General features: G+C 43.0%; 2 protein-coding genes across 3 annotated transcripts in view; one reads left to right on the top strand and one right to left on the bottom strand.

Annotated features, from left to right (window-relative positions):
• The window catches only part of ZRANB1 (zinc finger RANBP2-type containing 1), a 50,833-nt gene extending 42,193 nt beyond the window's left edge, over window positions 1–8,640 (top strand). Inside the window, 4 exon segments of the mRNA XM_017858643.1 lie at window positions 2,345–2,465; window positions 3,813–3,942; window positions 4,097–4,326; window positions 5,405–8,640. Coding sequence (XP_017714132.1) covers window positions 2,345–2,465; window positions 3,813–3,942; window positions 4,097–4,326; window positions 5,405–5,623 — 700 coding nt within the window. The 3' untranslated portion in view covers window positions 5,624–8,640.
• Window positions 8,641–9,531: 891 nt separating this feature from the next.
• The window catches only part of CTBP2 (C-terminal binding protein 2), a 39,611-nt gene continuing 32,943 nt past the window's right edge, over window positions 9,532–16,199 (bottom strand). Inside the window, exons 6-11 of one of the 2 annotated variants that reach the window (XM_017858642.1) lie at window positions 14,957–15,171; window positions 14,338–14,468; window positions 13,696–13,823; window positions 13,195–13,312; window positions 10,164–10,360; window positions 9,771–9,884 (exon numbers count right to left, since the gene is read on the bottom strand). In XM_017858642.1, the coding sequence (XP_017714131.1) occupies window positions 10,180–10,360; window positions 13,195–13,312; window positions 13,696–13,823; window positions 14,338–14,468; window positions 14,957–15,171 (773 nt within the window). In that variant the 3' untranslated portion in view covers window positions 9,771–9,884; window positions 10,164–10,179. Of the gene's footprint in view, window positions 10,361–13,194; window positions 13,313–13,695; window positions 13,824–14,337; window positions 14,469–14,956; window positions 15,172–16,199 lie in introns of both variants that reach the window. The other variant, XM_017858641.1, reaches the window with a different exon arrangement.

The following is a 16,199-nucleotide window of genomic DNA, read 5'->3' as shown; positions in this document are numbered from 1 at the left end:
AAATGGGTTGTCTTAATATTGATTTGCAGGTGTTGTTTGTATCAGGTCCCTCATTGGATATCTGCTTTGCAGATATTTTTCTCTATTCTGTGGCTTGTCTTTTCACTTCATTAGCAGTGTCTTTTGAAATCAGGAGTCTTTAATTTGATCAAGTTCAATTTATCAGTGTTTTTCTGTTATTGCTCATGCTTTTGCTGTTGTATCCGAAGAGATTTTTGTCTAGCCCAAGGTCATAAAGATTTACTCCTGTGGTTTCATATAAGAATTTTATAGTTTTAACTTTTATGTTTAGGTCATTTTTGTTTTACATTTTGAGGTCATTTTTGTTGAAAGTGTGAGGTGTCCTAAATTCACCTCTTTGCATGTGGATACCCAGTTGTTTCAGTACCTTTAATTGAAAAAACCCTTTCTACATTCTATTGCCTTGGCGATTTTGTCGGAAATTATTTGACCATACAAGTAAGGGTTTGTTTCTGGACTCTTAATAGTAATTTTTCTATTGATCTATTTTTCCATTGGACTATCCTCATGTCAGTACCAGACTGTGTGGATGTTCATATCATTGTAATACATTTTGAAATCAGGAGTGTAAGTCATCTGACTTTGTATTTCTTTTTCAACATTGTTTTGACCATTTTGAGTCCTTTGGATTTCCATATAAATTTTAGGATCCAGCTTATCAATTTTTGTAAAAAAGACAGCTGGGATTATGATTGGGATTGCATTTAATCTGTAGATGAATTGGGGTGATGGTGGTATTGCCAGCTTGACAATATTGAGCCTTCCAGCCCATGAACATGGAATTGAGTTTTGAATGTTAAACCAAACTGGTATTCCTGTGCCATCCGGTCACATGCTGGTGGATTTGGTTTGCTTGGCTGTTCTTATGGAGACCCTGGTAGTTTCAGAGTTTAGGTCTTGGGGTGGTGAGGATGAATATTTTAACATGTTTAGTTTTAAAGTATATTTTATTGAACTCCCTTCTTCAGTGGTCTTTGTAGAGTTTTGAGTGCAATCACCATTGAATTTCTGGCTGACTTAGCTGTCTTACTTACAAAGTGATTTTAGGCATTAACCAAGAAATTTCTAACTGCCTGCAACTTTCAGTAGTAACAATTTCCGAGTTTGATATTTCTCCTTGAACTTTTCAAAACATTGTATTTCATCACTGTTGCCAAAATTTTCAGACACACTTCTGTGTATCTTAGCTATTATAAAAGAAGAATATATATATTTTAATTTTAAAACATTTGGAATTATAATTAAACATCCTCCGTTACCTGGAGTATGAAAAATGTTTTAAACTGAGTTTTTACTCTGGAACGTTATATTTTAATTTCTTTAGAAAATATATTAATTTACTTTCTAAGAAGCCCTTCATTAAATTACTGTAAAGTTACTTGTGACACCAACCCATTTAACTTTTTTTTTTTTTTTTTTAAGTATAGACGGGGTCTCACCATGTTGGCCAGGTTGTTTTGAATTCTGGACCTCAGGCAATCCTCCTCCTTCAGCTTCCCAAAGTGCTAGAATTACAGGTGTGAGCTACCACACCTGTTCATGTTTACCTTTAATATGCTGAAACTTTAACAACAGGAACAGATTTGTCTTTGGTTTCTTTTACCTAGAATTCAGATGTATAGAAGATAAATGTGATGTTATAAACAGATTAAATGTCTGTCTTCATTTTAGAGGTCTTAGTTGGCTTGTTTTATAAGACAGTGAGCCATAATTTTGAGCATAATTGTTTCAGAATTTTTATATCTGATAGACAAAGAATCGATGTTGTTTTCAGTAATTCAGTGTTAAGCATAAAGAAGGAATGTTTTCTGTCATTGCAGTGGGTTTCTTTTTGGTTGCTTTTGAATTATTAGGTGATCATCAGAGAGAAATTATTTATGGAAAGAAATCTCAGGGAGATGATCTTGATACTATGAACACACGGAATATTTCCCATCTGTTGTTTATACAAGTGATCAAGTAGGTGGTGTACTATACATTGATAGAGAAATGTAGTGTCTTTGTGTCCAACATTTCAGATGACTTTTTTTTTTTTGTAAACTAATTGTAGACAGTCGAAAATAACCAGTCTCATAATTAGCGTTTGAAGTTTGAAAATTTGGTTGTTCGTAAATCAAATTCTGGCTAAAGATGTTAAAGGATGCTACAAGGTATCTGCTAGTGGAAGAGGGAGGCATTTTCATTTGAAAATACATTACCAACCAGGCAAAATAAAATTATTGTTTCACAAACTGCTTAAAGACTGCGTTAAAGAAAAATCAGAACTGTAAATGTTTTATTTATAGAAGGCTTATTTATTTTTTTTACTATCCTGCTTTTTCAGGTTTTACACACGCTGGAAAGATTGGGAATCATGGTATTCTCAGAGCTTTGGTTTACATTTTTCCTTGAGAGAAGAACAGTGGCAAGAAGACTGGGCATTTATACTCTCTCTTGCTAGTCAGGTGAGGATGCTTCAAGTCTCGTTGCTTCTATGAGAAAAGTGAGCGTGTAGTCTAAATTGATTTATTTGAGCAAACCCTTTTGGGGGCAATGTGGTCAAAGAAAAGAATGCTTGACTTGATATCAGTCGACTTGGGTTCTAGTGATGACTGCTATATATCAAATAAATAGCATAGTAAGTATAGATGACCATAGCAAGTCCTCATGCAGAACAGGGGAGAGAGTAATATGTGTTGTTATACTGAATGATTAAAAAACATCAAAAAGTGAAAGCTGTGCTGTGACGGTTACATACACTAGATAGTCTTGGGATGGCTCTCCATTCCTGTAGCATAGGCTTGATGCCTATGGTACCTATCCAGGTGAGCTCTGTTCTGTCTCTGGGGACACTTAACTCAAGATTACTGAACTGGTATAGGTACTTGCATTGCTGTTGCTGATCTCTTAGGCCCTGAGGATCCAGTTGTCGATCTTTATAATGCTCCCTGTGGTGAGGCAATAACCTGTGTCATGTAGGCAAAGGGAAAGGGTAGTTTAGCTTACTCTGAACTAATTACCATCAATAGGAATGATTTCTGATTAATGTGGGAATGAATTTTTCCAAGTTTGCTAACCCCTTTTTATTAATGAAGCCTTCTTGTAACACGGAACTGTGTAGGGTTGTCCCTTAGACTCTTGGTTTCATGCTTTATGAAGCACTTCAGTATACCAGACTGTAAAGTACAAATATATATACAACTGCTCCTTTTTTTTCCCCATAAAGCACCATGGTTCATTTGAACTTAGAGAAGGAGGTACCCCATCTTTGGGTAATTTGGGCAGGATTCATAGTGGTTGATTTACATGAGACATGTATCTCACACCATGCATTGTAGCTCGATGATGGACCCATTTAATATTAGTAGTCACGAGTTAGGTGATCCTGCCATTTACATTTGCATGAAACAGGCTCACTTTTTTATTTCAGGAGGACTTTGTTGTAGGTAGTGCTTTCACAGTAACTTAACCAGAATGTGATAATAAAGCATCCTTAGCTATCTGAATTTCTGGTTCCTGAGGTTGGAGTTAGTGGTGAGGTTGGGTAGCAAGGGATATTTCAAAATATGTATGCACGTCTATATAATTTGTGAGTTTGAGTGGTAAATGATATTTGCATGTAGCCTTTGTAGATTTCTTTTACAGTTTTATTGGATTTATTATTTGAGGAATCAAATGCTGCTTTGACAATTTTTTCTTTCTTAAAAACCAACTGCGATAGTATACTGAAGGGGAGGTAGTATTGTTTTTTACACATCAGTTTTCCAGGAGTGGTAATAAAATGTTCTAAGTTTTTGTTTTGTTTTGTACAGCCTGGAGCAAGCTTGGAGCAGACGCACATATTTGTACTGGCACATATTCTTAGACGACCAATTATAGTTTATGGAGTAAAATACTACAAGAGTTTCCGGGGAGAAACTTTAGGATATACTCGGTTTCAAGGTAAGCCATTATTCAGGAGCATTTTACAAGTTTCTTTGAACAGAATGGCTCAGATGTCAGAAAGGAGCAGTGGACAGGGGAATGTGAACAAGGGCAGTGAGGGAGTGGCTCTTTCTTCCTGTAACTGTTGGGATTTTCTTCCCTCCCTTTCCAGGTGTTTATCTGCCTTTGTTGTGGGAACAGAGTTTTTGTTGGAAAAGTCCGATTGCTCTGGGGTATACAAGGGGCCACTTCTCTGCTTTGGTTGCCATGGAAAATGATGGCTATGGCAACCGAGGTGCTGGTGCTAATCTGAATACTGATGATGATGTCACCATCACATTTTTGCCTCTGGTTGACAGTGAAAGGAAGCTACTCCACGTGCACTTCCTTTCTGCTCAGGAGGTAAGCAGTGTCTTTCTCCCAGGAACTATTTCCAGTAGTGACCATGTACCAGAAGCAGCGTGAGGTGCCTTTCAGGTGTGGTTTTATCTGCACGGTCACTTAATTTCTGAATGTGATTGTAGTAATTGCTGAAGATACCAGTTATACTTTGAAACTTACCTTTTCAAAACTGCTATATGGGGGACACATCAAGGAACTTAAGGTGGTGATGGGTTTTAAAAAGTAAAGATGAGGTTTGTGATTTAAATACGGCATTTAGGGAATGAGAAGCAAGTTTTCATCTGAAAGCAGAGTTCCAAGAATTGCAAGGCCAGTGTGGTTTAAGAGGAGTAAGCAACAGGGAAAGAGGGTAGGCGGCAGTGGAGGGAGGGAGGGAGGTCAGAGAAGATAGGGATGGGGTGGAGTTCACTGAAGGCTTTTTAAAGCTGTGGGTTTTACTCTGGATAGTGTGGTAAGCCAATGGCTAGTTTACCCAGAAGAGGAACATTTGGGGCTCTGGTGCAGTGGCAGGAGCTGGAATACCAGGTATTGTAGATGAAGGGGAGTGAAAGGGTAGTATAGACCAGACAGGGGAGGTGGTGAGAACGTACAAAAACAGCGCTCTTGCAGAAAGCCAGTATTCTTAGAAAAGTATTGGTCTTTTATTCAATATACTAGTAATTATCATAAAACGTTTATAATCACAACATGAAGAAAAATTCATAGACCGTAACTTGTATAATTTCAGCTTGTACATAATTAAGTAAACTTACCTTGTCATGTGTTTGAAGCTGTGGCTTGCCAGGATCAGTTTATTAGGACATTTGTTTTTTGTTATTTTATCTAACAGATTACCTTCTAGTGTGCTTTTCTCTTTAGATTTTTTCTGAAAAATTTGCCATTGATGTCTTTTTAAATTTAACCAGAGCAAACTGGACTTTAAACACAAAACTTCCAAGAGATCAAAACCATGTGAAAAGTTGATTGCTTTGGCCTTTTCATGAGTTAGCATACCAGCTGTCAGTTTCCATGTCACATTCCTACCAAGTCTCTGATCTGCTGTATGATTTTTCCCTTTGTCTTCATATTCCTCCAAAAGCTAGGTAATGAGGAACAGCAAGAAAAACTGCTCAGGGAGTGGCTGGACTGCTGTGTGACAGAGGGGGGAGTTCTGGTTGCCATGCAGAAGAGCTCTCGGCGGCGAAATCACCCCCTGGTCACTCAGATGGTAGAAAAATGGCTTGACCGCTACCGACAGATCCGGCCGTGTACATCCCTGTCCGATGGAGAGGAAGATGAGGATGATGAAGATGAATGAAAAAAAAAAAATCGAACAGCAGAAGACCAAGGCATCAGATCTGTAATGACCCTAAAGTTAGTGTGGTGCTCCAAGCAGAGTCGACATCATGGAATGAACCAAATCTGGCAGGATCTGCTCGGGGAAGTGCTTTCCTGGACCACACACACCTAATGGAGATAATGCCTCTGCTGCGTGATGGGACAGAGAACTTTAGTTGGACTACAGTTTGTAAAAAAAAAACCCTAATTTTATTAAGACAGAACTTTTTTTCCTTTCAAATTGTAAATCTGTCTATAAATGTAACGCATGTGGTTGTGTAAGAAATTGTGTAATAGGAAAAGTTGTACCAGCATCTTCATATTATTGAGAAAATTTTTTCAGCATGGGCACTTAGAAAAAGCACATGGCAAATGGCTCTTTGTTCCTTTAAGATATTATTTCAGTAGAACCTGACATTCTACTTTAACCTTAAAAGATCTGTGTAAGTCTCAGAGATCTGGAAACGTTTTGTACAGATTATCCACACCAAAACACAAAAATAACATTTTATTAATAATTTTGTTCCTGTTGTGCCCAATCCAATCAAATCTTTTAGGAACAAACTGCAAGAAAAGCTAAGAATGTTTTAGAGTGAACTAAATATAGACATTGCTTACTTGTTTTGAAGAGGGTTTTGGTTTTGGTTATTGTGTCTTAAGTTTTCTGATATGCCCCCTTTCGATATTTAGATATTTATTTGTTGGGAAGGATACCTTAAAATGAGGTTCTTATGCCAGATTCTGGGCAGTGGTCTGTGAGTAGTTTTTTTCCTGGACGAAAAGGGAGCAAGCCCACTTGTCACTAAATGGATCGTGTGCAGTTTGCTCACTTGGACTCCATCCACAATGTACTACTCCCAAATTGCCATGCCATAGGCCTTCGGATTCTTCCTCTCATCACCTCTGCTCTAAGCAAATCTTGTTAGAAGGGCATTGCCTTGGCTTAGGCAGATTGGGAACACCCATTCACTACAGAATAAAGATTTTAAAAATGCAATAAGGTGGTAAATGCATTCTATGAAGAATTTCTCAGTGTTTAGTCTGAGAATTTTTGCATGTTGGTTAATTGTGGCCATTCTTATTTAAAGTTAAAATTATAATCTTAGGTAGAAAAACTTTTTTATAAGAAGTATTATTTGACCACTTCAGGTATACATTCAATACTCGGTAAAAATTTCAGACTTATCTCAGGAACACAGAAATATTTGGTGTCCTGATAAGCACTTTCTAGACTATTGATGTGGCCAGGAATTTGGAAAGAAGACAAACACACACACACATACACACACACACACATGTATTTTTTTTCCCCTTCCCTGTAATGAAAAGGCTGTGAAAACCTTAAAGTATTTGCTTGTTTTTTAGTTGATAATGAAATGTGTACAACCTCAAATTTGCTGCCAGAATGATACTAAAAGTAGAAAAATACTCACAAAACTGTCATGTCTTTAGTTCCGCCCCTAAAACTCAGTAAAAGGTGTTCCCAGGATGAAAAGATCATTTTGCTGCATGCTAAATCTTGCAGGAAAAAATGATTTTTGTAGTATGATTCCGTAGAAACGAATCTTTGATATAATGTAAATGCTGCTGTTTCAAGTGGTGAATGTGTTCTTAAAAATGGGCTATATTGTTTGCTTTCATTTTGGCCAATAATTAGTTAATCGAGTTTGTAGAAAATGTTAGCATTCTGACTACTTAGCATCTGTAGTAACTTTTCTCTATGTATAGGGATAATTTTTTAGTGGACAGAGATGCTGTTCTAGTTGCCTGTTAAGCAAAATCTGCCCTCCCAATTGAAGAAGCCAAAGAGAATTGTTAGAGGGAAAAGCATGTAGCCATTGCAGCCTGCATTGCAGCCCGCATTGTCCAGAGAGTATATGCTCCGTACTTAGCTTCTACTGTGTGTTGTGGTCTGGTGAGTGTTGTTTCCTCTGCGCGCTCTATTTATTTATTTATTATCAGTGACCCTGACCACATAGTGTGATAGGTGCAGCATTCTTCCCTGTGGGAAAGAATTAAAGATGGTTCCATTTCCTAGACTACAGACAGGAATGGGGCTCTAAATGGTTTTCATAGACTGGCTGTTAAAGGCCAAAATTTTTGGTAAATCAATGCTGTATTATGCTCTTGAACTATTAAACAGCCATAATTATTGTCCCAAGATAGAATATAGTCCTTTTTCAAAGATTATACATGGCTAGGTGACAGACTCTGATAAATGATTGACTCTGGATAGTAAGTCATACCTTCGCTCTGTGGACTTGATGGTTCTTTGAGCATGGCATTTTGTTTTGACCTGTTCTTCCTTGGAGTCAAATTCATACACATGTATATAAATTTTGGTTTGGGCAACCAAGATCTAATTAAACAAAACCCAGGTGGGCCATGGACTCAGCCCTGCCTTATGTTTTTGACTCTTAGGTTCCTCGTGTCCCAGACTTCTTCACGTATGTGAAGGTAAGATACTCTGTGCACTTGGCCTCCTTTCCACGCGTATTTCATAGTCTCTTTGAGAGTGGTTACGAAGATGTTCAACTACCTTTTGTTTCCTGGGGTGCTAGGTCAGTAACTATGAGTGCCGTCTCTCTCCATGTGAGCGTGTGTTTAATGGACACTTTTATGGTAGAGTTGGGATGGGGCCACCACCTTAAAATGAGTGAGCAGACAAGGCCAGGCAAGCCAAAGGTTTAAGACACCATGAGTTTTTTGTTTTGTTTTAATGGGAAGGGAAGTATAAGGAAGAGCTCAGAGGGAGTTTGATACCTGGAATTGTTGGACTTAATTGACGCTTAGCAGACACTTAGTATAAAGGTTTAATTCTATTTAAAAAGAAGATCCATTAAATCAACTTCAAGTTCTTAACTCATGGGACTATTTTGCAACACTTCTTTGTAAATATTTTGTTAGGTTATTGGCAAAACAGTTTCAAGGTTCACTTCCCTGCCTTGAACCAGGTCCAGGCCATTTTGCTTCGGGGTAAATTAAAATCAGAACTCTTAAGTTGAACAACTTTTTTTTTTTTTGAATGTAAGACGTAGCTCTAACCCACATTACATCTTAAGGATGGCATGACTTGATAAGGATGGACTTGTGTGAGGTTCTGATTTTTCAATTAAACTTTGTATCACACGAGGTAATTGTCAGCGTTCTTGAGTCTGGTTATGGAATAGGCAGAACCCTGTAGTAACAAGAGTTGGAAACTGGCTAATTGACAATGCAGTTGCCTTAAACATCTCAAGTAGAGAACTTTTACATTAGTGAGATGTACTTGAATTTCAGAACTTAACAAATTTTAATTACTTTTTATTGAAAACTGCACTGAACGCTAAATGTCCACCTTTACAATAAACAAATACAGTAACGGTAACTCACACTAAAACAAAACATACTTCTGATAGCCATTATTTTTCTGTTTGGGACAATTTTAAAGTTTTCTTTTGTCACAAAACAGGAATGTACCTATACAAAGGCTCAAAATAGGCCATCTTTTTAAACAAAAAGGCAATGATTCACAGAAGACTATGAGCAGAACATGGAACTAGCTGATACAAATCTAATAGGATTTGTTAAAATCAGTCACATCTAATACATCTGAAGTGTTCTTGTATAAAATATCACGTGAAGAAAAGGATCAGACTTTATTCAACTGCTCAAAAAAGTCTGGCTCTGTTGTTCAGTTACGACATGCTGACAACGTTCCAAAAAACACACCACACCCCCTGTTACAGAAAAAGTGTCTTCCTGCAGACAAAGGGAAATGCCAACATTCACTTCCTCTTGCAACCCTTCTAGCTCAAGACTTTCCACTCAATAAAATAGCAGAGGATCTTGAAACTGAGAAATATAGTTGAGCTACAAACAGCTTGTGAACCTTAATACTTTTTGTTCTTTTTTGCATCATCAGAGGTTTTACTGCAAGTTACAAACCAACCTGCCCACTCAGTATGCAGTTCAGATGTGAGAGACGCTCTCTGTACAGGAGCCGTGGTACGTGTCACTCAATCCTATGCGTGGCAGGTGCTCTATTACAGGCAAACAGTTTTTCCCCATTTTGTGCGAGTTAACTGCTGCATTCCTGTTAGCCAGAGCAAGAGGGGGTCACCAGCCCCCTGCCTAGACAAGGACTTAAGGGACTCAAGTCACAGGATGGGGATTTCCTCTTAATATTTTTTATTTTGTTGTTTGAACTCTTGATGCAACATTGTAGAGCAGGGTGTTCAGGACCTGCTGTGCCCAAGGGACTGAGAAAGAAAAAAGCTCTATTTATTCTTTGTGATTTGATGCACAGATGAAAAACTTAACACACAATAACAGAAGTTGGTCGTTAATAAATCACATCCTAGTCTTTCAGCGCTTCCGTAAGCAGACGACATCTGCAGTTTTCTAGCTCTTGTAGTTTTAACACTGCAACATCAATGATGCATATGTCCAGAATCAGTTACAAAGACCATCAGATTCTTTTTCTCTCAGTTCATCTATTTTTCACTGTCTCTTGGTCCCAAGTGTATCTGAATGATTACCTTTCGGCATTCTCTGCTATTGCTCGTTGGGGTGCTCTCGATTGTCCCCATGTTTTGTGGGCTGGTTGGGAGAGGGCGCTTGGGAAGGATGTGCCACTGTCGGGAGGTTGTGAGTCACTGGGATGCCTCCAGGGATGATCCCTTCCATGGCTGCAGGAAGTCCTCCTGGAGCCACGCCCACGATGCCTGGCGGATATCTAAGGAACACATAGAAATAGGGCCTAGTAAGTTGAGGGCAGAGTTGCCAAGCTCTTGGCTCTTTTCCTACTTCCAGCATTGTGACAGGGAGTTTTGCCAGGCTGTCCAGGCTGGTCTCAAACTCTTGAGCTCAAGTGATTTCCCCCCCATAGGCCTCCGAGTCCTGGGAGTACAGGCTAGAGACACCACGCCTGGCTAACAATTTTTTTTTTTTTTTTTCTTTTGGAGACAGAGTCTCGCCCTGTTGCCAGGCTGGAGTGCAGTGGCGTGAGCAATCTCAGCTCACTGCAACCTCTGCCTCCTGGGTTAAAGTGATTCTCCTGCCTCAGCCTCCCGAGTAGCTGGGACTACAGGTGCACGCTACCACACCCGGCTAATTTTTGTATTTTTGTTAGAGATGGGGTTTTACCATGTTGGCCAGGATGGTCATCTCCTGACCTCGTGATCCGCCTGCCTCAGCCTCCCAAAGTGCTGGGATTACAGGCGTGAGCCACCGCGCCCGGCCCTGGCTAGCAATTTTTATGGGATAGTTTATCCTCCCTATCCCCAGAGGAAGGAGAAGTCTCAAACACTGGCAACTTAATTTATAAAAACTAGTCCAATGAAAACACGGGGCCACTAATTTTGTAGCTTTTAGATAACAAGATACTAGCCCATACTAATTATGAATGTGGATATACTCTACTGTTTAAAACACACTTTGTACAAAATGGACTTCCAAGTGTTCACCAGTTACTTCTGAGTGATAACATGATTTCCCAACAGAGCACAATGGACTCTTAGGGACTGAATGTTTGTCTCCCTCCATCCCCCTAATTCCAGTTCAAATCCCACACCTCCAAGGTGATGACCTTGAGGTAAAGCCCCTGGGAAGTGACTGGGTCAGGAAACGACTGGGTCATGAATGGGATGAGTGGCCTTACAGAAGGGAGTCTGGTTAGTGCTCTGGCCCTCTCTCTGCCATATGAGGATGCGGGAAGAAGCTGATGGTCGGCTGCCTGGCCCTCACCAGAACCTGACCATGATGGCAGCCTCATCTCAGACTTCCAGCCTCCAGAACTGCAAGACATTTCTTTACAAGCCACCCAGTCAATGCTACTCAATTATGGCAGCCAGAACTCACTCAACTTTCTAGGCTGGTTGGTTATATACTCCCATGGCCTGAGATGGGAAGTGGTATGCTTGCTGGCTGTTGGCTAGGGGACCGCCTTCCTCAGAACGCCCAGGCTTGGGCTGGTTTTATATTGCAAGCACGAGGTGCTGTGTGAGGACATACTGCATTCACCACCCACAGAACACAGGCTCCTCGGGCAAAGTGGGACTCAGTGTATTCACACAGACTTAGGAGGCAGGGCATAGTTCCCAAACCCTTTATCATCCAGGTAGAGGAGGCGTCTCACTGTGGAAGCCACCGCACCTGCAGCTCCTGGCCTGCCATCCTGTCACCACCAGTCAGAAATCCCCAAGACCTTCAGAAGGACTCTGGTCATGAGGGTCCCTCCAGTCCCTTCCTCAGTGCACATACACTGTTCTAGGGGGCCTAAGAACCCCGGCTTACGTGAAGGATAAATACAACGGCGACATGAAGAGTTGGGCCCCCAACTTCACCCAACAGGGGGGTCTGATGCTGTGATGGGCTTGAAAATACTTGTGAGGGCCAAAAGGATGGGACTGGAGGAAATGTGAAGACAGCCACGTGACCTGCAAGCACCGCGTAGCTGCTTCAGTGTCGGAGCCTTCATTACACAAACTAAACGCACTCTGGTCATCACTATGGCTACAGCAGGGGGCGTGTGGCAATGTCTGGAAACATTTTCAATCATCATAAGTGGGAGTGGGAGGTGCTACTGACATCCGGTGGGTAGAGGCCAGGGATGTTGCTAAATGTCCTAGAATGCACAGGCCAGGCGAATGAAGAGAATGATCGGCCCCAAATGTATTGCCAAGAGCTAGAAACCCTGGTTTAGAGTATGTAAAAGTTTTTCTTAAGATTCAAGGCTGCAACTTTATGCATGAAGGAGCTACTGATTTCCTGGGAATCCAGCAATAATGTGGGGCGGGGTGGTAGGGGTGGGAGAAAACCGATTCGTGGATGGGAAATACCACAAAAGAAACCACCTCCCAGTGAGGGCTCCTGTCTTTACCCCACTCTGCATTCCCGAATACAGCTCATTTCTTGGCTGACCCAAACTACAGGCATCATTCTTAGCATGTGGACAAGGTCATTATCCCGAGTTGACTGTACCTTCATTGGCCAGAATGCCTTCCGTGGACATAAGATTCAAATTAGAAAATGAACTTGCTCACAGACCTGTGCACTTGAACATCTTATCTATATAAGCCCTTCTCTTTGAGAAGCCTTTTTTTTTTTTTTTGGTGGTTGGGGGAGCGGGAGGCGGGGTTATCTCACTCTGTGGCCCAGGCTGGAGGGCAGTGGGTGATCTCGGCTCACTGCAATCTCCACCTCCCAGGTTCAAGCAACTCTCCCGCCTCAGCCTCCCTAGCAGCTGAGATTACAGGTGTGCGCTACCATGCATGGCGGAGAAGCCTTTTGGTTCTAAGATGGCTTTAGAATGAAAGGCAGTTCCTAGCACCTGTGGTCAATCACATGTGACCGAACCCAGTCCCTTTTAAAATAGGAGCTTCTGTTCCACGAAATTAGGCATTGGAAGACCTGAGGGGGCAGTGCACACAGTTCCTGCTGAGAAGGCCAATTGTTGTGGCCCTGCTGTAGCATCTGCGGGAGGTAAGCTTCCCACCAAGTTTGGGCTTCTCTCCCTGGCCCCGGGGTGCGGTGCTCACAGGCTGGGATACAGTCAGTTCCTCTTCTCACCTGTATGTGGCACCATTGAGCTCAGGATGAATTGCTTGCTGGTCTATTACTGACCAAGGCGCTGATGTGACAAAGAATTCCTTGTTCACACAGTTTCTTAAGCTTTCTGGGATGCGACCTAGGGTAAGATGATTAAAATATCATATTATTTTTACAAATCACAAGAAGTTTAACATGACACCTGTAGCTGCTTATGTGGGGAAATAAGCATTTGTAAAAGCGTAAAACATCCAAAGACCCAAGTGCTTGAGCTCTTCAACACTGACCTTCAGCCTCTGTCTGCCCCACCCGAACCCGAGTTTATGTCTGGGCCTAAAGGGAATGGTTCCCTCTCTGAAGTTTAGTTCAGGGCTTACATAAATAAACAGGGCCCAAGTCATAAATTTGGTGTTAAAAGTGAATTCTACCTGTGGTGAGCCACCTGTAGCCAGCAGGATGGGAGCCGGCTGGACTGTGGAGCTGAGGCTGCCCTTGGCAGGCCAGAGGCACGGAGGCGCTCACCTGTGATGGCTCGGCGGATCTCCGTGGCAGCTGCCTCCCTCATCTCCAGTGATGCCTGCTCGCTGTACCAGGCAGTGTGAGGAGTGCAGATGAGATTCGGTGCATCTTTCAACGGACCCTGAGCAAAGCTAGAAAAATGTAGAAAAAAGAGTAAGCGGGAAACGCTGCATACTCCCCCTGCCCTCCTCAGCACGACGGAGTTCTTGGCCGTGTAGGAAAGTAGCTGCATAGATAGCGTGGATACAGGAACATCTGTGATGGTATTTTATGAAGGCTGGGTTGAACGTAATTATCAAAATTCTGTAAGAACTGTAATTGGTAGATGAAAAAGTCCAATTCTATTGAACGCCTGTCCTGCCCTAATCCAGGGCAGACATGATGCCTGTCTGTCTAAAGGCCAGAACCACCGTCACCACCACCAATTTTCTGCCTCTCCTTCCCCGGATGACCTTTGGGAAACTTCCAGTCCGTTTACAATTAGAATACAGCACAATCCTTAGAAAAACAGAGGCTGTAAACGTCATCTCTGGAGTTTCCTGCCCAGGGACCTGTTTGGGAAAAGGGCCTCAAGTTCAAAGTGTGAGGGTCAGGTGTGGAGTTGGGCCCTGTGGGCTCCTGGTAGGCAGCTAGGGCAACACGCACCTAAAGGGCTCCGACTCATGCACGTCGAGGGCTGCCCCTCGTATCCTGCCCTCCTTGAGGGCTTGTGCTAAGGCTTTCTCGTCCACCAGGCCACCACGGGCTGCGTTCACAAGGAATGCTCCCTGCCTCATCTGTGGAAGGAAAGAAAAGCCGGTTACAGGCACACTGGCATGGTGTGTGGAAGACTCTTGTACCAAGGTTTAAAGAAGAAAGCTGCAAGCTAGGAGTTTTATTGGTCTAAGTGGTTTAATGTGTGTGCTGCAGTTTGCGGGAAGGGAGTGGGAAGTTCTGGTGATGGCTGGAAGCCAGGGCCATTTCTGCTGATCCTGAGAGGAAGCAACACGGTGGAAAGGCTGGACTGTGCCGAGCTGCGGGCCTCTTGGAAGGCTCTGGAAAGCCTGTGAAGCTGGGTCCTGGCTAGCGCCTGTCCGTCTCTGCTTAGCCTGGTTCAGCCGAGGAAGAGGCTTCACCTGACTTGTCTCTGCTGTGTTGCAGGGTCTCTTCCCTGCTCAAGTGTATCCAGAAACCATCTCCCTTGCCCTCCATGTCCCTCTTGTGCCCACAAGCAAGTGCTACCACCTTTCGACAGAAGTTTCCATGGCATCTATTCGCAAATTACCTGCTTTATGGTAAAGTCATTGATGAGGTGGTGGTTATGTTCGTTGAGATTGCAGTGCAAGGAGACGCAGTCGCTCTGATACAGCAAATCCTGCAGGGTGTAGACCCTCTGCACGCCCAGGGACCGCTCGATCCCATCCTGCAAGTAGGGGTCATAAAATATGACGCTGAATCCAAAGGCCTTGGCTCGAACTGCAACCGCCTGCCCCGTGCGACCTGTACAGAAACAGAGCGTCCAGGTGAGTGAGTCCACAGCCCGTGCCCCAGCGCTGCCACCTCCATTGCGTCTGAGCCGAGTCCGGGCTTGCCATCCCTGCTGGTAGCTGCTGCCGGAGAAATCGCGTGCCCAAAGCTTAGGCCTGAGTCGAGCACTGCCTGCGAGGGGCCACCATGGCCGATGTAGGACAGGTGAGGACCACAGTGCTTGCTGCTTATATTGGCCACAGCAGGATTTTTGTTAAAAACAAAACAACCCTTCCTTGTTACTGACATTTTCAAACACAATTAAGAGTGTTCTGACAAGCCCACATGCCCCTCCCATCACCACCCGTGTCCTCTGTCCCCACTCCTCTCCACACTTCTTGTGTGCACTGCAGGCTTCTTAACATGAGCTTTGTGTTTGAAAAACTTGCTGTCAATATAACAGGGAGTGATGTCCTGCCTCTTCATCACTGGGGTCGCTCCTGCAAAGGGTGACATGAACACAATGGCTCCCTGCAGGCCGGCCTGAGTGCAGACTGGCCACGTGCTACTGTGTTCTGGGCGGGAGGCAGGGCAGGTGACCATCAGGCCTGGACCTGTCCCACCGGTGGGGCCTCGTGCCCATCTGCAAGTATGCAGCCTGGGCCTCCCGCCAGCTGTGTCACAGGATGAAGAGGTGTCTCCCACTCCCCAACAGCTGTCATTTCATAAACCCAGCGGTCCCCTCGATGGCACCTCCAGCTTCCCAGAGCAATTGTCAGCATTTTCAAAACAAAATGGTTAGTGTTGATGCTCGACTGGGTTCTCCCGGAGATCACAGACGGAATCTTTAAAGCCATGGTTCCAAGGTGCAGGCGGGAGAAAGACAAAGATGCGCATTTCCGAGCAGGCAGCCCGTGTTCCAGGGGTACCTCAATGCTGGATGGCTCCTCCTCCTGCAGCAGCTCCATCTAACTGACGGCCTGGCTAGGACAACTGCCGTAGTTAGAACAAAGGTTGAGTAAGGCCAGTCTGATCAGGGACAGCTGCAGGGCAACTAGCAT

The sequence above is a fragment of the Rhinopithecus bieti genome, unplaced genomic scaffold (genome assembly GCF_001698545.2).
Source record: "Rhinopithecus bieti isolate Rb0 unplaced genomic scaffold, ASM169854v2 scaffold_42745, whole genome shotgun sequence".
Taxonomy (NCBI): Eukaryota; Metazoa; Chordata; class Mammalia; order Primates; family Cercopithecidae; genus Rhinopithecus; species Rhinopithecus bieti.
This window is presented reverse-complemented; position numbering and strand designations above follow the sequence as displayed.